Source organism: Mustela putorius, unplaced genomic scaffold, assembly GCF_011764305.1.
Source record: "Mustela putorius furo isolate JIRA1106 unplaced genomic scaffold, ASM1176430v1.1 tig00000508_pilon_pilon_pilon, whole genome shotgun sequence".
Taxonomy (NCBI): domain Eukaryota; kingdom Metazoa; phylum Chordata; class Mammalia; order Carnivora; family Mustelidae; genus Mustela; species Mustela putorius.
Genome location: NW_025421402.1, coordinates 12114478 through 12140327, shown reverse-complemented (window position 1 = coordinate 12140327; position 25850 = coordinate 12114478). Strand labels below are relative to the sequence as shown.

Genomic DNA, 25850 nt, shown 5'->3' with positions numbered 1-25850 from the left:
CAAAAATGCTTAATAATTCATTTAAAATTATGTTCTTAAATAAAATTGTTTCTAAATAAAATTATCTGAATTACTCGTTTCATGGAATATAACAAAAAATTAAATATAGAAAAATGTATTCAATTGAAAATCATGTCAAGCAAACAGAATCATGACACTCCATTGGCTCAATTGTCCATGGCTGAAAATAAAGAAATGCCTTGGTATAAAGTACAGACACTTGACGTCATCTGGAGGAAGCTTGTATTATATTATCATGTTTATTGAGCATATATTATGTACAAGACTTTGTGCCACATGGGAGTGTTACAATAAGATACTTTGTTTTCTCCCAGGAAGCTGATACTCTCAGGTAATTGTCAGACAATTAAGTAATTACAATATAACACATTTAAGTCTTATCAATTCTACCCTTTTAGTGAAGACAAACTTCATCTTAGTGAGAACTAATCAAACATTTGGTATAATCAGTATTATTTGAAGTGGCTATATGTTTTTGTAAGGTGCTTATATTATTCAATTTTTATTAAAATAATAAGTGACTTCATTAGGTTTCTTCAACAAAATACCAAGATGGCATATTACATGTCAAAATACCTGGACTCTATTCCTCTTGCTCTCCAAATAGATAAAAATGATTTAATCTTTCTAGACTTTCTTTTGGTCATGTACAATAAAACCAAAGACTTCTGGGACAAACTATCTCTCTATGGTTTTCTGGTTTTCTGTCTATATTAAGATCCTCATCAATATAACTTTATAATTCCAGAAAATTCTTACCCAGGAAGGTAAATTTCTAATAACTTTATTGTTCACTGCATAATCTTCCTGATAAGACTTACGGACTTTTCAAAACAAAACAAACAATAGTTTATTGTCAATAGTCTTTGAATCCCTGGCCTCAAAATCCATCTTTCATCTCTGTCTAGAAGTCCTGAACTATTACATCCAGGGTCCTTAATCAAACTTAATCAATCCTAATCAAACTTCATACTACTGATATTGATAGACCCACCTATTGATAGACCCACATAAGTGAAATTGTTAAATCTCAATAATGTTATTTTAACATTACCTTCTCCTCTCTGAGATACTTTTGGGTCTCTGTTGTGGAAAAGGTGGCAGTGAGAATAAAATCAGCTTTGTCTTCTCAACAAGTTATTTTGATAAAATTTGGGAAGCCAAGATTCCAGAATGTTATTATTTAAGCAATTTTATAAGTATATATTTTAAAATGTTAAATGACTTCTTGATATTTTACAATGGTTACAATTTAACTACTTAAAATTATGTGGAAATGTAACTAACCAATTTCATTTTATATTTATAGAATTGTAGACAACAAAATATATTCAGGATAAATGAATATTTTAAGAAATAATGTTCCACAGGATTTTGCTATAAATTTTTCCTTTTAAGATGTATAGTGAAACTATAAATAAATATTAGGGAGGGTCACATTTATGTAGCAGTTATTTTGCAAAAGCATATCTTTCATTCCTCAAGATTTCACAGTAAAATCAAAACTGTAAAAAGAGAGACTTCCAAATCAATCACCCTTAAGATCTCTTCCAAGTCCAAGACTTTTTGTAGAATCACTCTTTGATCATTGCATATTATTAAACACAACCTTTAAATGTTTTGACAAAAAATTATAAAAGTGACAAAAATATTGTGATTTGGTTACAAAATAATATAGAAGAGAACCATAAATATTATTTTTAAATCACACGTTCATTTCTTTATACACCAGGTGACCCTATTAACAGCTCACTTGCTCATTCTCCCTCTTCCTCTAACTCATCACCCCTTTCTGTATGAGAACTATGATAAAATCAGGACCACATAAGTATTTATTCTGTATTAAGAAGACTTTCAGAATTACCTTGTCAAAAAGACATACTGCCTGACATTGAGGAGCCTTCTATTTTACAAAAAGGAACTCCATTGTTAAATTAAACTTGTAACCCACAATGGGGTTGAGGGCTTATTACATGCAATCCAATAAGCACCTTAACACTGAAAGACACTGGAGTGATTTTCAGAAAGATTCTACCTTTAGAAAATACTGGTATATACTAAGTCCAATTCCATAAGAGATTTGTGAATAGAAATTTTGTTTGCACTAAGATCTGGGTCACAGATCCATTGAAAAGCAGGGCACTAACCAAGGAAGAGGAAATGTTTTCTCTTAAGACATCCTAACAATGAGGCACTTTTGGGTATCAAGCAGGCAATAACAGAACCAAAGGACAAGCTAATGTCAGCCCTGTTGTGAGAGTTCGTTGTTTCTCTTCACAGGACCCATCAATTTTAGATACCAGAGAGCCATTCCACTGGTATTTTGGGGTTTACCTGTATTCATTTTTGCCCCTGGTTGTTTTTGGCAGAGTAGAAATTAACCACGTCTTTTCTGATTTCATATCACTCCTTCTACCTACTCAGGGTTTTGTTTTATTTTTTATTTAAATTCCAGTTAGTTAACATACCGTGCTAATATTAGTTTCAGGTGTAGGATTTAGTGATTCATCACTTACTTACAACACCCAGTGCTCACCCCTGGGTATACTCCTTAATACCCATCAACTATTAACACATTCCCCCCTCCCAAGTAACCCTCAGTTTGTTCTCTATAGTTAAGAGTCTGTTTCTTGGTTTTCTTTTCTTCCCCCTCCCCAGTATATTCATTTGTTTTGTTTCTTAAATTCTCCATATGAGTGAAATCATATGGTACTTGTCTTTCTCTGACTTGTTTCACTTAACGTAATACTCTCTAGCTCCCTCTATCTACTCTGTTTAACAATACCATTTTCAGAATTCTGGTGGCATGTGTAGGAGATGGCACCGAAGGGGATGGGAATGCAAGTGAATCTGTCTTCCCTTTTGGCTCTGAAATAATTCAGGGCAACAGACATAAAAAGGAAAGTGACTTACCTTGTATTCTATCTTCCATATTTCTAGGAGTGGAAAATGTGTTGCTCATAAGTAGGTATAATGCTCACATGAAGATATAATGAAGAAGAAATGAAGAGTATTTCAACATCAATTGAATATATTAACATAAAATGTTTTTTATATAATCCTAGCACCCAACGTGGTTTGAGTTTCCCATTTGAATTTATTTTGAAGTTTAAAATAACACAAGCATGGAATAAGACTCTTTCATATTTAACCAAACAAGGCAGGTGTTAACAACCAGATCAAGAGTAACATACAGCATAGTAACTATGGTTAATATTGTTATATTTTCCATGTGGAGGTTCTAAGAAGGTGGATCTTAAGAGTTCTCATCACAAGAAAATAAAATTTTATGACTATGTATGGTCACAGATGTTGACTGGACTTTCTGTGGTTATCATTTTGCAACGCATACAAATATTGAACCATTATGTTGTATACCAGAAACTAATATAATGTTATATGTCATCATACCTCACTTTTTTTTAAAAAAGCTTATTTCAAGGCAGGAAAAATGCCAGTTCATTATTAGTTTTTATAAAAAGTTCTTTGTTTGCATGTGTGTGTGTTTTGAATAAGTTAATAGTAGAAAGATATTGAACTGTGTGATGATCTATTTTAGGAGTATTACTAAGGCCAGAAACAGAAGGGAGATAACTTGATAAACTAAGACCTAAATAGAATAGCCCAACAGGGAACAGTGCCAGTGAAAGATTAAAGTATGAACATGGTTAAGATGCCAGAAATAGAGGTAGAGAATCTGTCCTTAGGAAATATAATATTAAGTTCATATCATATCAACAATGATCCTATTTGCTCTAATAAGGGAACTGGAGATAAGTAAAGGCAAAAACAGGACTCAAGACGTTAAGTTCCTATGTCATGGACACATTGTTTATTATATTTTTGATTATTTTTCTATTAGTGAAAGGAAGGGAATACTCATGATGCCTCATTTTTTTTTTTAGAAAAATACTTTGAATAGCACATTTGATCTAAAATATACTAAAGTAACATTCAAGAATCTTACTAGACTACATTTAGTAGTAGATACTACTGCAGATATCAAACACAATATTTTTGAAAGCTATAATATAATAGAAAATGTATTCTGTGAATGTTTAGATTATGGGAAGCAAATATTTGGAATTTTTATAAAATAAAAACACTAAATTATCATGGCAGAGGCAACACAGGAAGTTTCTTTGCCATCCAATAGATTTAATTTTTTATTCATGTAGTGTACATTCCTTAAATACCATTCTTCTTTTAGAAGCAACTTAGATTGCTTATCTTGAAACATTATACATGGATTTTAGAAATTATTTTCTAGAAAAATCTGAAGTTTTTATATTCAGACATAGTGTTCACTAAGTAGAATTCTTTAAATCATAAACTTATATTCAAAACAAATTCAAATATTAATCCTAAATAAAAAATATGCAGCCAGTTCTGTGACATAGTATATACATTTACATTCAATTTCTGTATACAATGATAAGCCCTAATTATTAACATTATAAAATAGCTTCTGTAAGAAAGATGATGAGTGAGAAATTTGCTTCAATTAAATTTTAAAGTGAGAAATAAGCTCATTATGTTTTCTGTCATTCCCATTTTTGACATGAAGACTCAGAAGAACAGAGGGGTGATATACATTTCAGGTTTACACAGAAGGTAAATGATAAATGCAGGCCTGAAGTTCTACAGTTCTTAGTTCTATAATGCCAATTCATCTTTTCTTTATCCTAGTGTGAGTCGTCTTTACCTCTCCATTCATACAGTGGGATTAAATTGATATAATGCCAAAAACAAGTGATTTAACTCCTTACTTAAAGATCAACTAAAAAAAGATTAAATAACGTTTCAATAGAACATAAGAATTATAAGGTCACAACTTAAAAATAAGAATTTATGAATATAATTTCAATTTTAAAAATGAAAAAGGAGTGCCCTAGATTGAATTTTTTATATGTTTGGGTAAGAATAGAAAAAATGTATTTAATTTCCTCGTTAGGTGCGCTTGTTAACCTAATAGATCAACAAACCAGTTGGTATTCTGTGAAATTTTTAAGGGATATCAGGAAATGTGTTGAGGAGAAATGGAGTTTAGTAGTTATGTGGCACGAGCCAGACTTTCTACAGATGAGTTAGGGACTGGGAGCTTAGGGTGGCATGCAAGTATTTCTCATCTCAGGAAGACACTGCTGGTCCCATATAACTCCTAAGATCCCTGGCGACAGCGCTTTCCCTGGGAAGAGTGATTGCCGCAGCAGTGGCTCCCACCTGAATCCCCTGTACTCTAAGCCATTCCTAACAGTATATCCAAGCCCATCCTCTCCGTGGCCCTGCATTTGGACTTGCAAGTACTCCCGAAACATACCTGAGACACTAAAACATACCTTGTGGGATCCAAATGTGCTGTTTGTATTTAACGTGGTCAAAAATGTTATCCTAATGCAGAAGCTGGGGAGAAGCATGGAGGTTAACATAGATCCAAAGTGCTCTACCTGAAGCCTTTGGGGTTAAGTGCATCTCAATTCAGAGATTTTCAGATTTTATTTTATTTATTTATTTTGTATACTTTTTTTTTTTAAGATTTTATTTATTTATTTGACAGAGATCACAAGTAGGCAGAGAGGCAGGCAGAGAGAGAGAGAGAGGAGGAAGCAGGCTCCCCGCGGAGCAAAGAGCCCAATGTGGGGCTCGATCCTAGGACCCTGGGATCATGACCTGACCTGAAGGCAGAGGCTTTAACCCACTGAGCCACCCAGGTGCCCCTAGATTTTCAGATTTTAAAGGAAAAATAAGGCAGCAATTATGTATGTTTTGTAATATGTCCAGTTCAAGGGCATCAACCACTCATCAAATACATCAATATCCCCGCAATGAAACATATGAATATTTGCATTAAGTACAAAAACAAAAACTATAAATAGTTTCACATCTGCCCAGGTCAGGGAAAGTTTTCAAGTCATGTGACCTATGAGAGAATGGCTCGTTGTCAGAGCTTTGAGATTTTCAAACTGCTGATAAAGAACTTTGAACAGTTACAAAATTTGAAATGTATCTAGTTGCGGGAGGGTTTCTCAAGATGTTATTGAGAGATCTATTTTTATTCTCATTCAGCTAAAATTATCGGTAATACAAATGAATATATAGAGGACATTTTTTTGAAATATGAAGATCTGAAATAAAACAAGGTGTCAGATTATAATATTCAAAAACAAAATTCTCCACAGATTTGTCACATGACTAAAAATGTTTTTATATTACACGAGATATGAACACACAAGTCAAACAATGACATGACAAAGAGCATCTAGTAGAACCAAAATAATTTGAGTAGAAGGATTTTAAGGACATTTTTATTCATTAGAATCTTTAATTTTATATTAAAAAAATCTTACTTCTGAAAAGATAATTCCAAAAAATAAATTATCTGTTTTTTATAATAAACCAGGAAAAGTATTTTTATGTGTGATGAATTTAGTGGTAACTGAAAAATCACTCTTCATATAGTAGTTAATCTTTTAAAGATTATATATTGTGAGGAAATACTTTATACATTTTAATCAGATATATTTATTTAAATCTGATTTTCTATTATGTTTTGGGATGATAGTAGTGCATGTCTTTAGGTAAAGAGAGCACACAAGGCTGCAGCAATGCAGAGCCTTTGCTAATTTCAGGCTGACAGGAAAGACAGTTTAATTAGTAAGCTGCTAATATCCATTTAAGTGAGCAGCCTGAGAAATGTTTACTAGGAAAAGGACATGCAAATGTGTGGTAAGGCCATTCTCTTTGCCTCTTTTCAATTGAATTGAAAATGAAGAGAATGAGTAGTCTGTACATATATGGAAAGGGGAGGAAATTACTTTTAAAAAGGGAAGACTGACACAAAAAGTAATCATGTCTCTCTCTCTCTCTCTCTCTCTCTCTATATATATATATATATATATATATGACTCTTGAATAATGGGAGAGTTCAGGGCATTGACCCCATACACAGTTGAAAATCTCTGTATTACTTTTGGCTTCTCCAAAACTTAGCTTCTAATAGCCTACCCATGGCTGAAAGCCTTATATCTGACATAAATAGGTGACTAACAAATACTTTGTATATGTATTATATACTGCATTCTTATGATAAAGTAAGCTAGAGAAAAGAAAGTGTCATTAAAGAAATCATAAGAGATAATACACTTATAGTACTTCACTGAAAAAAAAATCTGTCATATATATGTCACATATATGTGGACCTGCACATTTCAAACCTATGTCATTCAAGGATCAACTGTACTTTCTAATATCGTGGAAGCTTCTGTTTCTTGACCACAAATAAAACACTCAGAGAACCTTTAGTAACTTTTTAATAATACTGAAAAGCATAAAAATTTCTCTTTTGACTATACTCAAGGTTATTAGCTTTTATACTTAAACTAAAATGGCTTATTAATATTTTCCTATTTTGACATAATAGAGTGCTTTTTAAACTGCCTTTGTTTACCAGAAGATTTAGAGAAATAGATGAAAGCAATATTAAGAACATATGGGTAGAGGACCTGAAAGCATTTTTCTGAAGAGGACATATAGATGAGACACATGAAAAGATGCTCAGCATCACAGATCATTGAGGAAATGTAGAGCAACACCACAATGAGCCATCATCAGATTCCAGTCAACATGGCTAGTGTCAAAAAAAAAAAAAAAAACCCACAAAAAAACAAAAAAAAATAAAAAAATAAAACAACAACAAAAAAAAACATAGTAAGTTTTAACAAGGATATGGAAAAAATGGAAATCCTCACACACACTTGGTAGGAATGTAAACTGATGCAGACGCTGAAAAACAGTATGGAGGTTCCTCAAAAAATTAAAAATAAAACTACTTATAACCTGTAATATCACTTGTGGGTATTTACATAAGGAAAATAAAAATACTTTCAAAAAGACATATGCACCCCTATGTTTATTGCAGGATTATTTACAATAGTCAAGATATTGAAGTAACTTAAGTGTCCATCCATATAAGAATGGATGAAGATGTGACATACACTTACAATGCAATACTACCCAGTCATAAAATTGAAATCTTCCCATTTGTGACAAGATGAATGGACCTAGAGGGCATTATGTTAAGTAAAATAAGTCTGACAGAAAAAAACAAATATCCATAAAATTTCACGTACATGTGGAATCTAAAAATCAAGACAAACAAGAAAGGAAACAAAAATAAATAGACACATAAATAGAACAAACCAGTGTTTGCCAGAGGGAAGGGGGTATGGGAATAAATCATGGGGATTAAAAGTACACAAGGGTATATAATTAATAATATCATAATAACTCTATGGTGACAGTTGGTAATTACATTAACTATAATGAGCGTCTCATAATGTAGAATTATAGTAATCACTATTTTGCACCCATGAAACCAATATAGTATTGTATGTCAGTTATACATCAATAAAAAGTATATATATGAACAGCCTTTGTGTAATTCTTTTCAACTAAATTTGTTGGACATCTACATATTATCATATGCCACTTTAGTCTGAGAAGCAAATTTCAGGGTTAAATATTACTAATTAATTGATGGTAAGACTCTTCTCTAAGCTGAAGGAAATTTACTGGATGATTCTTACATCCTAAGGCAGATTATTTCATTGTGATTCTAACTGAAAATAAAGGGGAAAATAAGCCGTTTCTAGAAAAAATAATCTCAAAAAGATTAAAAAACGCTACTTCCATTAAAGAATGGTCTAAATATAGATATTAATTAAAATCTATTACAAAGTACAAGTACTCAGTACAAATTTTAGCTTTAACTTTGGAAAGTACAATTTGAAGGTAAGGGTCTAATCTTTTGCCATGGTTCACATTACATGCTTATTAAAGTAAAAGAGATAATATCTTAGTATTATATCTTTTCGCTAATATTTAAAAGTTAGATTTTTTTAATATTGCAATTAAATGGCAATTGCTTTGTTTTATATTAAGGCAGAAAAAGGCATAATAAATGTTATTTAGGACCTTTCCTTACTTACAATGGAAAATATAAAGTAAATGGCTTTTTAAAATAACAGTCCATTTAAATAGAGAAAAAAAGCCTAGAAAAAGGATTATTACTCGTTTTTCCCTCTCCAATTTTTAAACCTTGTATTTTTAGACTAGTGCTTGATTTAAAAAAAAAAAATTAACAATTCAAAAGCCCCAGAACAGTGATATCAAAAGAAAACAATACTGATAATTTGGACAATTTTATTTGGAAGAAGACCACAGAGATAATGACACTGAAGGATTTGGTAAGGTGGAACTAGAGAGGGCAAAATAATCAAATAAATTCTTTGTTTGAATGCCAAGAATCATCATTGTTATTTCCTCTTCTGTATATAATTGTATGAACTGGCAGTCCTGTTCATTTTTTTATTTTAATAGCAATGAACATGAATGTATTATTAGACTAAAAATTATTACTTACAAATTATAGAAATTATAACAAAGAATGCCTTTTATTTATAGTTATAAGATTATATACAATCTCCTTTAAGAATTGGCTTTTCTGAAAGTCAATTATAACTCCAAAAACCTGAATTAATATTTTGATTTTATTTCTTACTGAAATTTTCCCAATGACAGCTAAAAGATACATAAAATACGAATTCATTGTATATTCAATTGTGAATAGAATTAAATAATAAAATTTTCAATTTATTATGGTTTAATCTCAAAATTAGAGATGTAGTTAAATAGAGTTGTTGAATAAATATCAAATATCAAATAAATTTAGGTTATTAGTATTATCTAGAATATTCTCCCTAATTTATCATTGCATGGTAAAGGGTACTAACAGACTAATGGAATGATTTGTAGAAAGTCAACCAACTAGGAAAAATAGCTTCCTTCCATTACAGCCTCTTTAATAGAACATATAAGAAATAGAAAAGAATTTGAGTGGTATGTAGGGGAATACTACAAAATTGATGTTTAACTTTGTATAAATACAGAGTAATATAAAAGACTTTTGGATTTTACTTTTTAAAGAGTATTTACAAGCAACTTTTGTAAAGGAAGCTGGAGAAAGAACAAGAAAGAAACCCTAAGCCCAGCATAAGAGAAATCATAAAGAACAGAGCAGAAATCAATGAAATAGAAAACAAAAAAACAATAGAGCAAATCAACGAAACTAGGAGATGGTTCTTTGAAAGAATTAATAAGATTGATAAACCCCTTTCCAGACTTATCAAAAAGAAAAGAGAGAGGACCCAAATAAATAAAATCATGAATGAAAGAGGAGAGATCACAACTAACACCAAAGAAATACAAACAATTATAAGAACATAGTATGAGCAACTCTACGCCAACAAATTTGACAATCTGGAAGAAATGGATGCATTCCTAGAGACATATAACTACCACAACTGAACCAGGAAGAAATAGAAAGCCTGAACAGGCCCATAACCAGTAAGGACATTGAAACAGTCATCAAAAAACTCCAAACAAACAAAAGCCCAGGGCCAGACGGCTTCCCGGGGGAATTCTACCAAACATTTAAAGAAGAACTAATTCCTATTCTCCTGAAACTGTTCCAAAAAATAGAATGGAAGGAAAACTTCCAAACTCATTTTATGAGGCCTGCATCATCTTGATCCCAAAACCAGAGAAGGATCCCATCAAAAAGAGAGCTATAGACCAATATCCTTGATGAACACAGATGTGAAAATTCTTACCAAAATACTAGCCAATAGGATTCAACAGTACATTAAAAGGATTATTCACCACGACCAAGTGGGGTTTATTCCAGGGCTGCAAGTTTGGTTCAACATCCACAAATCAATCAATGTGATACAACACATCAATAAAAGAAAGAACAAGAACCATATGATATTCTTAATAGATGCTGAAAAAGCATTTGACAAAGTACAGCATCCCTTCCTGATCAAAACTCTTCAAAGTGTAGGGATAGAAGGCACATACCTCAATATCATCAAAGCCATCTATGAAAAACCCACTGCAAATATCATTCTCAATGCAGAAAAACTGAAAGCTTTTCCACTAAGGTCAGGAACACGGCAGGGATGTCCATTATCACCACTGCTATTCAACATAGTACTAGAAGTCCTAGCCTAAGCAATCAGACAACAAAAGGAAATTAAAGGCATCCAAATCAGCAAAGAAGTCACACTATCACTCTTTGCAGATGATATGATACTATATGTGGAAAACCCAAAAGACTCCACTCCAAAACTGCTAGAACTTATACAGGAATTCAGTAAAGTGTCAGGATATAAAATCAATGCACAAAAATCAGTTGCTTTTCTCTACACCAACAACAAGACAGAAGAGAGAGAAATTAAGGAGTCCATCCCATTTACAATTGCACCCAAAACCACAAGATACCTAGGAATAAACCTAACCAAAGAGGCACAGAATCTATACTCAGAAAACTATAAAGTACTCATGAAAGAAATTGAGGAAGACACAAAGAAATGGAAAAATGTTCCATGCTCCTGGATTGGAAGAATAAACATCGTGAAAATGTCTATGCTACCTAAAGCAATCTACACATTTAATGCAATTCCTATCAAAGTACCATCCATTTTTTTCAAAGAAATGGAACAAATAATGCTAAAATTTATATGGAACCAGAAAAGACCTCAAATAGCCAAAGGGATATTGAAAAAGAAAGCCAACATTGGTGGCATCACAATTCCGGACTTCAAGCCCTATTACAAAGTTGTCATCACTAAGACAGCATGATACTGGCACAAAAACAGACACATAGATCAATGGAACAGAATAGAAAGCCCAGAAATAGACCCTCAACTCTATGGTCAACTAATCTTTGACAAAGCAGGAAAGAATGTCCAATGGAAAAAAGACAGCCTTTTCAATAAATGGTGCTGGGAAAATTGGACAGCCACATGCAGAAAAATGAAATTGGTCCATTTCCTTACACCACACACAAAAATAGAATCTAAATGGATGAAGGACCTCAATGTGAGAAAGGAACCCATCAAAATCCTTGAGGAGAACACAGAAAACAACCTTTTCGACCTCAGCTGCAGCAACATCTTCCTAGGAACATCGCCAAAGGCAAGGGAAGCAAGGGCAAAAATGAACTATTGGGATTTCATCAAGATCAAAAGCTTTTGCACAGCAAAGGAAACAGTTAACAAAACCAAAAGACAACTGACAGAATGGGAGAAGATATTTGCAAACGACATATCAGATAAAGGACTAGTGTCCAAAATTTATAAAGAACTTAGCAAAGTCAACACCCAAAGAACAAATAATCCAATCAAGAAATGGGCAGAGGACATGAACAGACATTTCTGCAAAGAAGACATCCAGATGGCCAAAAGACACATGAAAAAGTGTTCCATATCCCTCGGCATCAGGGAAATACAGATCAAAACCACAATGAGATACCACCTCACACCAGTCAGAATGGCTAAAATTAACAAGTCAGGAAATGACAGATGCTGGCGAGGATGTGGAGAAAGGGGAACCCTCCTACACTGTTGGTGGGAATGGAAGCTGGTGCAACCTCTCTGGAAAACATCATAGAGGTTCCTCAAAATGTTGAAAATAGAACTACCCTATGATTCAACAGTTACACTACTGGGTATTTACCCTAAAGATACAAACACAGTGATCCGAAGGGGCACATGCACCCAAATGTTTATAGCAGCAATGTCCACAATAGCCAAACTTTGGAAACAACCTAGATGTCCATCAACAGATGAATGGATAAAGAAGATGTGGTATATATACACAATGGAATACTATGCAGCCATCAAAAGAAATGAAATCTTGCCATTTGGTACAATGTGGATGGAACTAGAGCATATCATGCTTAGCGAAATAAGTCAAGTGGAGAAAGACAACTATCATATGAGCTCCCTGATATGAGGAAGTGGTGATGCAACATGGGGGGCTAAGGGGAGGTAGGAGAAGAATAAATGAAACCAGATGGGATTGGGAGGGAGACAAACCATAAGTGACTCTTAATCTCACAAAACAAACTGAGACTTGCTGGGAGGAGGGGGGTTGGGAGAAGGGAGTGGGGTTATGGACATTGGGGAGGGTATGTGCTATGGTGAGTGCTGTGAAGTGTGTAATTCTGATGATTCACAGACCTGTGCCCCTGGGGATAAAAATATATTATATGTTTATAAAAAATTAAAAATTAAAAAAAAATTTAACCAGAGATAAAGCAAACAGATACATTTACATCTAATGTTTATACTCCACATATTTATATTTTTAAAAAGTAAAATCATATAGAAATCATTTGAGCTCTACTTTCTATTTTTGAGTTTTGGAGTTTTTGTCTGTTTTATTTAACTTTATATTTGAAAAAATATAAACAATTTTTCATAGTATTAAATATATTTTAAAATAAAACCATATTAAATGTTATTAAATCTGAATTTTCATTTTTAAGAGCAAATAGTTAAATTAATTTCTCTAAATTTATATTCAAATAATTAGTTTTAAGGCAATGTGCTTAGATTTCAAAATTCTAAAATGTAGGGATGTATTATTTTGAAAATTTTTGCTTGCACCAAAATAAATAAAATCTCATAAATATTCCATATATGTGTTTAAGAAGTAGATCACATTTAGCATCACATGTTCAACATGTACAACTCTATATATGATACAATTGTACTAGATTCCATACTCAAGTTATCTGCTCTTTCCCAATCCTACACTGCTTGTGTTGTGTGTATGTCTGTGTGTGTGTGATCAGTTTCATCCACGAAGAATAAGAATGGAAGACTAAAATCTCATGTGACAGTTATTTTTTTTAACTTCCTTTAAAAGGTCTAGTATAATATACCATTCACTAGATAGTATTTTATGGATTGTAAGAGAATTAATTGGTCATCTTTTCGGCTTTTATGTTGGGGTAATTTTGTTTTAGGTAACTGTTAATAGCATATTCAAATATATGTTTTAATCCAAATACAGTAATTATGTTTAGACCTTGACATAATACATGCATTACATTAACCATATGTTTGGTTTTCTGAAGTCCCCTTGTCTTAAGTTATATTTATCATTTTCTTTTTTCTTTTTACTTTTTGTTTGTTTTTATATGTAGCAGTAAATTTTAAGATATATATGATGATTTTGTATCCACTTGTCTTACCCTTAAGGTTTGCAATAACATTTAAACTTATTCTTACCAGTTCTACTTTATAATTTAAGTAAATATAAATTTTGATTCCTCACTTATATTTTTGTAAGATTTTTACTGTCTTTAACATGGCTTTTCTTCTATGTATTTATTTTTATCAATTGAGCTTATAGACCCATATGATTTAATCATGATCTTTCATGTTAAATATTGTATCCGCCAAGATTTACATTTTAACATTTACATGCAATTTCACAACCATCCTTGCAATTTTTACACTCACTGTGTGTAATGATCTTTAATGTGAATTTTATTTTTATTGCTACTTTTTATTTACCTACATTATTATGCCATCTTACCCAATGCCCTTTTATTTTTAGATTATTTTCTCCTTACCATCTCCTCTGTTTGTAGATTTCACAGCTTCTTACAACCTATGGAGAAGACAAATTGTATATGTGTATAATACTTGTATATGTGCATATTGAGGGGGGAATCATAAAGAGGTCATCTCTTCTACTGACTTTTTATGGAAATTTTTAAATTTCTTTTGTCTGCCAGGCTTTTTATTTGTTCCTTTATCCTCCTGTGAGCATGGTCTCCCTACAATGTTACATGCACTCTGTTGTACACTACAAATCCAAAGGTGCTATTACTGTCTTATTTTATTTATGTAATATAAAATGGAGAGCTCTATTAACATGTAGAGTTTGCTAAGAGATGGTATGTGAGTCACTTTTCCCACTTGCTTTTTGTTTGCTGAAGAGTGCACTGGTGTGTAGAATTTTGGGCTTAACTATCAGTGTGTAGCTATCTTCATCTAATGCAGGAGTTAATCTGACATTATTTTTTCTGACAGAATGAACAAAAAAGTCCATGAGAAACTCTACTGACTTCATTCAGGGCTCACTATTTATTTCTAATTTACTTCTGAGAGCCCTTGTCATTGATACATAACCATCAATGTCAGTAATCACCTTTTTCCTCATAGAGTTACCAGAGCGAGAGGATAAAATATATTACAATCAGTTAAACTGCAATTTAAATAATGAATATTTTTTTTAAGTATAAGTATGTCCCACATATTATATGGGTCATACTTAACTGGCAACTCTCTATCTACGATATTATTTTGGATAACCACCATTTCCAAACACCTTAAGAAAAAGAGAAATCTTCAAGTATTCAATCAACTAAGTTCTACATCTGAAACTAACATTACACTACATGTTAACTAACTGAAATTTAAATAAAAATTTGGGAAAAAAGAAAGAGAAATTAATTATTTAATACTGTGATTACATCACAAAGCAGGATTTTGCAGTGGAGAGATGGATGCCCAGTTTCTACTAGGTCCCAACTCTGGGCTTCTGAGTAGGTTGCTGAGTATGTCGTCCCCAACGTATTTCAGGTAGCTATCACTTTTGTCAAGACTATTTGGCTTCATCTATCTTATGTATTTAAATATGATTGCTACTCAATGATTCTTATAACTATGGAAATGCCTCTCATAGTTTGGCAGAAAATAGTGTGTCAACTATAATCTTGTGTTATGATGAATTTTCAACCTCCTCCTTCCATGGATTCATAGTCGTTTAGGAGGAAATTTAAAGTGACTGCTCTTGTTTGAAATTGTTATTTGGAAGACATTTTCAGCCAGAATCCTCTTAGTTTTTTTTTTTTCTTTTTTTTTTTAAATGTATTCATCCTCAAATAAAGAAGGTCTTTATAATAAATGCTATCTTTACCATTCTATATGATTTATAATATTTTTAATAAATACCTGTCCAATATATATTCCTGATGAAGAATAGTTTCATCCATTACATGTGGTACACGGAAACCTTCCCCAAACTTAGAGGCTTGAAATAAGTTGTTTTTCTTTTGTTTTGTTTGTTTGTTTTGATGATTCTGTGAATGAATGAGCAATATCGGCTGAGCCCAGCAGGATGGTTCTACTCTTATACCTAAGGTCACTCGTGTATTTTCAGTTTTCTACTAGTTCGGCTTGGGCTGAATATTTTTAAATGGCCTCATTACTTGTCCAGTGATTGTTTCTGTCTGACACCTATCAGGCCCAGAGAACATCAGCTGGTCTGGTTCTTTTCTGCCCCATGCAGCCTCAGCTCCTCTATTGGTCTAGAGGAAACTTCTTCACCGAGTGGCTTCCGCTGACGTCACACTGACTGAAGCAACGTGGATGGCCAAGCCCAGAGTCAGTGAGAGAAATAATACACAAGGTTGTTGAGAAGGGGAGGTCAGATACACTGGGAACCTTAAATGCAATAGTTGTACACAAGTTTATAAGTCTCTGGCAACAAAGAATGCATATTAGATAGAAGGATATATTTACTGAGCAAAGCTGACTAACATATGGAACCATAGAAATCAGAGTGGTAGAAGAATTTGGTTTTTGACTATCAACAAGTTAGTTAATCATCTATGGGGACTCTTATTTCATTTCTGGCTTGTTTTTTTATATTATAGTAAAATGGTCATTGAATTTGAATTAGAAATATAAAATTGTTTACTGTTTGTTGTTTGTAGACATATTGTTTAAAATCTCTGAATGCATTAAGGAGGGCACGTATTGCATGGAGTGCTGGGCGTGGTGCATAAATAATGAGTCTTGGAACACCAAAAAAAAAAATAAAATTAAATTTAAAAAAAATCTCTGAATGTTAGTTTTTGTTGTTTTTTTTTTCTTTCAATATAATTTTTTATTTTTTATAAACATATATTTTTATCCCCAGGGGTACAGGTCTGTGAATCACCAGGTTTACACACTTCACAGCACTCACCAAAACACATACCCTCCCCAATGTCCATAATCCCACCCCCTTCTCCCAAACCCCCTCCCCCCAGCAACCCTCAGTTTGTTTTGTGAGATTAAGTTTTTTGAAATCGATATAATGATAATCAATGAGAGGCACCTGGGTGGCTCAGTCAGTTAAGCATATCCCTTCAGCTCAAGTCATGATCTCAGGGTGCTGGGATGGAGCTCTCAGTTAGGACCTAGGATCAAGCTCCAAGTCAGGACCTGGAATTGAGCCCGAAGTCAGGATCCCTGCTTAGCGGGGAATCCACTTCTCCCTCTCTCTGCCTCTCATCCCTGCTCCCCGCGTACTCTCTCCCTCTCTCAAATAAAGAAATAAAATATTTTTAAAATAATAATAATGCCATCAATGAAATGTTATAACAAAAATCACATATAAAAATAATGGAAGGTCTTTGTAAACAAATAAAAATTTTATTTTTCCACATGAATGTATGTATAGATACTAAACTATAATGGAGTATATATTGCTCTTATAACAAAATTTATGAGCTTAATAAACATTCATAATAAATATTGAATGTGGAAAAAATTAAAGGAAATAATTTAGTAACTTAATTTGAGAATTTCTATTTTTTAATCCAAAGCTGACACAGTATTTAGTTACTTTAAAAATATTTTATATGGTGGGTGCCTGGGTGGCTCAGTGGGTTGGGCCTCTGCCTTCGGCTCGGCTAGTAGTCTCGGGGTCCTTGGATCGGGCCCTGCGTCAGGCTCTCTGCTTGGCAGGGGCCTGCTTCCCCGTTTCTCTCTCTGCCTACTTGTGATCTCTGTCTGTCGAATAAATAAATAAAATCCTTAAAAAATATTTTATGTCGTGAAATATAAAATATTATATGAATGACTGTCTAAAATAAATATTTAGAATGTAAAGAACACCATGGTAATGATCACCTATTTTAAGAAATTCAGTATCGTCCTTTCCTTAGAATCCCTCGAGTTTTACCCTAAAAATCCTATCCTCTTTATTGCCTCATAGAACTAATCACTATCTTGATTTGTGTTATAGTAGCTTCTTGGCTTTTCTTTAGGTTTATCTTTACATATGCATCTCTAAATAATATAATTCAGTTTTGTGAATTTCTTAGAATCATATTGTGATCGTATATATATATATATATATGTGTATATATATATATATCATTAACAGGAACATAGCCATCAGTAGCAGCACAGATGAATCCTCAAACCAGAATGTTAAGTGAGATAAACTGAGCACAGGAAAAATTTGCACACAATATGATTCTATATATACATATATATATGTATATATATACATATATATATCTTAAAACAGAACATATATGTATGTTAATACACCTGAATTGACCACTATCTTTTTGATGTTTAATGCCTGATGTTTTAAGAAATTCTTACATATCTTATTATCATGAAATACATGCTTTTTTCTAGAAATAAATGTTTTCTTCTAGAAACAACATTTTTGCATTTCTTATGTAGACCCTTATTCCGTATTAAGTAGATTTGTATATACAATACAAAGAAAGAATCTGATTTCTACTTTCCTCATATGGATACTCAAATTGCATACCATTTATTCAAAATCTCACCCTTTCCCATACATACACTATTTCATATTCTCCTGTCATATATGAAATGTCCATACATTTGTTTATCTTTCTAGACTATCTTGTCTTTTGCATAGCATGTTTTAAATATAGTTTTTTTTCAGAGGGCATGACCATGAAAACCAATAAAGCACAACATTTAGCACTTATTTCAGTTGTGTCCTATTCTCACTAAAATTTTGCTTTGAAAAATTATTTCAAAGAATTAAACTAAGTTGTTGTAATAGGACATATCTTTATATTATCTTGGAAGATTCTAAGAAAAGCATCATCATTTTCCCTATGATTCATTTGTACATGTGCTTAAACAAAGAATAGTAGAGGTTTGGCAAAAAAACAAACAAACAAACAACCAAAAAACTTTTATTTTATATAACCATATTTGAAGATCTATATATGTTTCTTTTATGGAAATAAAAATCACCTCCTTATGACATAGAACTTACAGCTGTGATTCAAGGTAACTCTAAGTTTGAGTTATTAAAAGTGAATCCCTTGTCCAGAGCTCTTATAATTTATGCAAGGAATTGAGAATCTGCAGACCTGGAACAAATTATGCATTTGCTGGTGGCCATAATACCTAAGGGTATTTTTAGAACATAATAACCAATCACATGTTTCCCACATATTAAGGGACCAAGTATACTCCTATTCTATACTTTTCAGTGGATAAAATTTCTCCAGGCATAGCCCATTTTCTAAAAGTGAGGGTACTTAAAATGCCTATGCTTAGGTTCTATTATTGATCTTCAGCTAAGACTGAAAGATGGCTAAAAACCAAACTTTTAGTGTTAACCAAATAACAACTTAAGCGTTAACAAGTTCATTCTTGGTCTTCCAATTCAATGATCTACTCATAAAATGATCTTTTCTTAAGTCATAATGTTGTTTCAGAACAAAAATCTAAAAATTCTTTATAATTATAAGTTTAAAAATACAAATATAAGCCTTGTTAGTTGAAAAACATGCACTTTGTAAAAAAAAAATAATAATGGCACTTCCTTTTCCCTTCTATGCCTTGACTATGATCCTAGTAATAAATATTCAATGATTATGATCTTGCTATTGTATATTTGAGGTGAAAAGAAAAATATGTTGCCGGAGAAGGAGATAAAATGAAAACAATTGAAAAAGATTTTACCTCATTATTTTAAGAGTCTTAATATGGTTCACATTTAAAACTAATGCCTTTAAGAAACTATATCAATACAACACCCCACATGAAGGAGCTTATGACAGTAATAACAAACACTAGTAGAACTTGGCTGATCACTTTTTGAAATTATGTGATCTTTTAAAATGATTAATCTAGCATCTAATGTGGAAAAGTATTAATTTTCCTTCTGTGTGTCTTAAATACAAATTCTGCATAACAGGGCAAACATTTATAAAAGATAAAGTCTCTAATAATTATTTTTTATGACAAATACTTTTAAAAGTCAAAACAACAGCAAAATACTATTTCAGTCCTTGGATTTGAGAATCTCTAATATCTCAGCTACAAGTTTAACTTCACTAGGAATAATGCCCATTATATTGGATGCATAGGTCGATAGAATTCTCTGAAATTTAGGTAAATGCTATTTGGATAAATGAAATGTCTCACTGTTCTGACACAAAAGGAACCCTCATAAATATATTATATTGTTCACTGTAGAGCAACCATCGAAGGTAACATAAGAAGTCATAGCCTGACCCGGGCAGAGCTAACGCGATGCTATATTCCATTGTTTATAAACAGATAAGTCCAACACATGTTTATTAGAACCACAAAGGCAAAAACATCGGAAGGATGAGGTGTATAGGGCTCATGTAGATCTTTAAGAGTACAGTCCCATAAAGTCTAAAGGGAATATACGAATTTTGCAAACATCCCAAGACATTATTTTTCATTACCTTTCACTATGGTGATCCAAATAATGTCTCTTTCATTCAACTTAGAACTTCTAAAGACATGTCAAGCCATGTTTTCAACTCACAGTTCATCGACCAATAAACAGCCAAACAATCACACACCAGACAACACCTCAGACAACCCAGTAGAGATGTCAATGGATCATGGAGACACGCTCTGGGTTAGTTCGTTTGACAGACTATTAATAATCCTCTTGCCGAATGCTGAAATATTAGACATTCTTACAATCTTAAATTCAAGTAGCTCCATGCAATTTGTAAAGGAAATCTGGCTAAACCAACAAACACATGTAAAAAGGAATAAAGCTAGAATCATATTATATTGACTGTTTTCTGCTGCACTTCAGAAAGAAAATCTTTAATATGTATTATGTCATCTTTTTTAAATTAGGATAAATCTTTTTTACAGACTTGTGTCCATGCTCTGGCTGCCTAGACTAAGGGACTTCTTATTAAACACACTCACAGACAGACAGACACACACACACACGCAGAGCAGTGTGATTTCATGAAATTGTTCAATACCTTCAGTCTTTTCTGTAAATATGCATTGCTGATAGGATTTATAAATTTCTCACAATGCTGTATAAAAGACTACATACAGACCAGAAGCACAGTGCCCTCTGGTGCACATACAATATAAAATAAAATATTTATATACCAGTATCTACATAGATGCAGACACAAAAATACAATACTAAGTTGTGCTTCTACATAAATGCTAAAGCAGTTGCTGGGAATTGTAAATTTCTATCATGAAGAAACAACTGAAACTGATAACTGTACATAAAACATTCTTTATGGCAAAGATCAATACAATCTAATCCAGTCAGGCAACCATTTGTACACTCCTCTATTTAATGGATTCGCTGGGCTTGGGGAAGCAGGCAGGCTGTTGGACCTAATATATGACTCCTTTTGTGTAACTTATTTAGATTCAAATATATAAGAACAGTAAAAGTTAAAGGCCATATATCTTAATCCCCTCCTTTTCCTTGGCCTTTGCTAGCATGTCACATTTATCTGCTACTTCTTTTCAACCCATCACCATTTTCTCCTTTTTACCTTTAAGGGGAAAAAGAATGAGGTGACTCAACTTCTCAGTGACTAGCGGAAGATACCATTTCCATTTAGGCTAAAAAAAGAAAGGTAACATAGCGTGGCATAGGTAGAAAGGAATCTCAAATTCGTTTAAACATTTGGCTCTTTAAAATGATAAACTCAACCTTAATGTTAATTGGAATTTATTTAGGGAGTGTAACATTCCTAGAATTTGAGACAGTTGTGCAACTGGTCACCATTACTAGTTTCTTGGTTTTTTTGTTTGTTTGTTTGTTTAATGGCTCGTTACATCTATAAGAAATACTTTTAAATAACAAGAAAACAGTACTATTGTGAATGGTAAATAATGACCCTTCTGATAATAACCCTTTCCCATCTGAAACTTTCCCTTAGAGAAACTTATTTACACACAACTTTCAAGGAAGGTAGCTCTATAATTGCTTTCCCTTATGCTTCATACCTGTATATCTTGTATCTTGTGCTAAATCCCTGCCGGCTTCTGTCCACAAAATCTGTGTATTCCTGTGAGCGATGGAAGGGTCCCTTATCAGAGAGGAGCCAGTCGAAGGGGCTTGTGGCATGCTGATCCGAAACTGCAGCAACCGCTAAAACCCAGCAATGAAGACTCAGGGCTATCCACTCCCATAGAGCCATCAGAGAGAACAATTCAGCACCAGCTCTGCTCCGCCATATCATGCTTCCACTGGGAATTTAGAGCCTTCATTCTCTTAGCTTTCCCTCAACACCTAGACAAAATACACAGGCAATTAGTTAGCCCCTAGAAGAGTCTTTTCTAGCAGTTAAGGTGCTGAGGTAGGAAATTCCTTTTTTGTTTAATCTAATATCATTAGTTTTAAATTAAATGATAGCAAAAGTAAATAAAAACTAAAACAACATCTTCCCCCCTCCCCAAAGCTGTATGTCTTTCAGACTTTGTGTCCTTTTTTATTCATTGGAAAACAAGTCGCTGGGTCATACCAGACTCTGTCATGACAGTGTCCTACAGTCACAGTTGGTTTTGAATAATCCTTCTTTTTTGTTTAAGTGTTTATAACATTGGACACTTTCCAAATAAATATTGAATATTTTAATCATCTCATAAATCGTGTTATGAAATCAATGTGTCACCTCAAATTTGTATTATGAATTTTAATATTCAGTGTATTTTAATGTTTACTTAATGTTCTAAAATGCTTTAAAATGAATTAAAATGCATTAAAAATGAATTAAAGATAGGTAATTATCTTCATAGTATCAATAATAAAAGGAATAAAATTGGTGCAAAAATTCATACATAAATTACTGTGTTTATATTTGTGTGTTTCTCTACCTATCATCTATCTGTCTCTAGAAGTAGATGGATGGATGTGTGGGGGTGATTGGTGAGAGAGGAGGTCTGTATGCTTTCTCAGGTTTTTTCCCATTATTCTACTAAGGACAAACTTCCCTGATTATTAAGGCAGAACCATAATCAAACTATTTCTAGGACTTTAAAAAATTTAAATGTGCATCCATGTTCTATTCATGAAACAAACAGGCGTACCTACAAAATTCATATACACACAAAAACTATGACAATGTAGATTATACATAAACCATGAACCCATATACATTAATTTTATAAGCATTCAAAAATAAAGTACCAGGGGGTGCAATCCAAGTGTGGTTTAGTATAAATAACTTTACACAGAGTAGCTGATGCAATGTCTTTACACTACACAAAATATTCTACAAATATTTGCATTCAATTTTCCTTTCCATCTTCACTGATCTTTCCCAATATCATTATTTATAGCACATACAACTATGCAGTATATAAATTCTGACTAATGAAAAAGTTTTGATTGTGAGAGTTTTTAGTCAGCAAAATATCTTTAGAAAGCAATCAAAATGCACAATATTAAATAAAGTATTTTAATGATAATTGTTGCCATATTGCTCTGTTTTGATAGGGCCATTGATACTTTAATTTGCTTTCTAGTTATAACCCTACAATTCATAACTTAACACTACACTATTTATACATGAAAGGTATACAGCAGTAATTTTACAACTATAAAGTATTTCAAACAGTGATGCAATATGACTAATGTAGGTCATCAGATCTAGTTATACACACTATACAATCAGAAGGACCAATGCCCACATGCTGTATGAGTTGTCCCAATCATTGAGTTGCTCTACTCTGATGATTAAACAATGTGCTCTTTTGAAAATAGCAACAGAAGTCTTGCAAGAAAAGAAACTTAAATATTATTTATCATAGTAAGGATGACATATAATAGAAAGATCTTGGAATATTAGTTAGGACTTTCTGGATCTCCATCAATTGCTTGTATAAAGGTGATACTGAAAATGATTCAATACATAATTTCTAATGCTGATGAAGAAAATAAGTACTTTTAGATATTGTTTCTTGTGTGGGAACTATACCAGTTATTTTAAATTAATTTTATTTCATTTGTATTAATAAACAAAGAAGTATTCCTATGTTTAAGGTATAGTATAATGCTTTTATGACTAATACATATTTATTTTTGTTAAACACATATTTTTACTCTTCTGATCAAATATATTCAAACTAGAAACATTTAATCATTATTACAGAAAGTCATGTTTTTTCTTATCTAAAATACCTAGATTAGTGCCTAGAATGTTGGAAGGACATTAGGAATGCTTCAAAGTACATTTCACACTGATATGAAATCCTATAATTGTATACCATAAAATTAAACCTAACTCTTTTTGCTCCAGCACATGATTTTTAAAGACACACAACATTAACAAAGTAGTACACAATTGACTTGGATAGCATTTAAGGTATCTAAAATGTTATGGTTTTCCAATATGTAATTGACCAGAACCACCATATTTGTTCTTTTCTTACCAAATGTGTTAAAGATATTTCATAATCTTGTTGTATTTCCTAATCTTAACACACAGGAAACTGGAAAGATTTTCTTGTATTATGTGTGGAGGGAACACTTAAAAATGTTAGTATTAGGTTTTAATTATTTCTCTTTCTTCTACTTTTAACTTGGGTACATGCTCTCACTTCTGTTCAGTATTTTTTTTTTTCTGAAAGAAAGTTTATCAGCAATGGCATTATGAGAATATCAATCCTGTCCAAATTTATATTAATTTTGGTGATCTCTTGAAATCATTATAAGGTCTTTTTAAAGACATGAACAATAACCAAAATATAATTCCCAACATTTCAACTCAAGCCACCTTTGGGAAACTTCCCTTAAGAGTTACGAAACGGAGAGAAAAGCAGTGTTAGAATATATTAAAACAAGGATGTATGTTTCCAAAGATCCTTAGGACAAGTGGCCTTTAGACTCAATGTTCACTAAAAAACAAAACAAAACAAAACAAAAAAACCCCACCTCATTCACCTAGTTTTTTTTACAAAAGCCGGTAAATGCGCTTTTGTAAATGAGTAGTAAATTTTAAATTATTACTGAATGGCCTGACTTGGTTCCTTTATTTTGTTTGGATTAAGAGCGATATTTATTCTTGTGTGAGAGATGAGTTTATGATATAGATTGCCAATTTCAAAAGTAGTAAGTATGGCTCCTTTGAGGAATCTTGGAGGTCACTACTAAAGTAAACTGCTATATTAGAGGTAATACCAAGGAACGGAAGTTGTGAGGTTCAAGGAAAGAAAGTAAGAATTATTAAACTAATAAGTGAATTATTATGACAGTGGAGTGTAAGGAAATGGCAAAATTATCTTGAATTTACTATTTCTGACTGTCTAAGAGGCCAACAAGGGAAAATACAATGTCAGTGCACAGTATATTCTAAAACATGTAAGGGTGTATTTTATGAATAACAAAATATAACAAAACATTAGAATAACTAAAAACACGAGGTCATATTTAAAAAGTATCATTTAGTTAAAAATAATACTTATCAAGTTTTTCTTTTCCAAAATTAAGAGGAAATAATAAATACTGAAATATCAGATTGTTTAAAAAATAGATATTTAGTATGTAGCCTTCTCTTATAACAAAAACTCACCAAATAAAATCCGGTGGTAACATTATCAATTCACACAATTTATTATTCGCAAATACCCCAAAAATACACCAGAAGAAAGAAAATACACCAAAAGAAGTTACATATATAGTAATATGCACTAAAGCATAAAATAAATATATAAAATAATATGTAATATATATAACATATATAAATGCATATTCTAGTACACAATAAATATTTCTCCTCATTAGTTCTTCTTAATCCTATTCCAGGGTGGCAGTGCGTTATTTTTATCTAAAACACTGGCATACCATATGTATTTGAAATTCATGAAATAATAGAACTTATAAAG

General features: G+C 32.3%; 1 protein-coding gene across 3 annotated transcripts in view; it reads right to left on the bottom strand.

Moving 5' to 3' along the window:
• The window catches only part of BRINP3 (BMP/retinoic acid inducible neural specific 3), a 402288-nt gene that overhangs the window by 354775 nt on the left and 21663 nt on the right, over positions 1-25850 (bottom strand). For all 3 annotated transcript variants that reach the window (XM_004751486.3, XM_004751488.3, XM_004751487.3), the window contains exon 2: positions 21972-22257. In XM_004751486.3, coding sequence (XP_004751543.1) covers positions 21972-22207 — 236 coding nt within the window. In that variant the 5' untranslated portion in view covers positions 22208-22257. The remainder of the gene's footprint in view (positions 1-21971; positions 22258-25850) is intronic.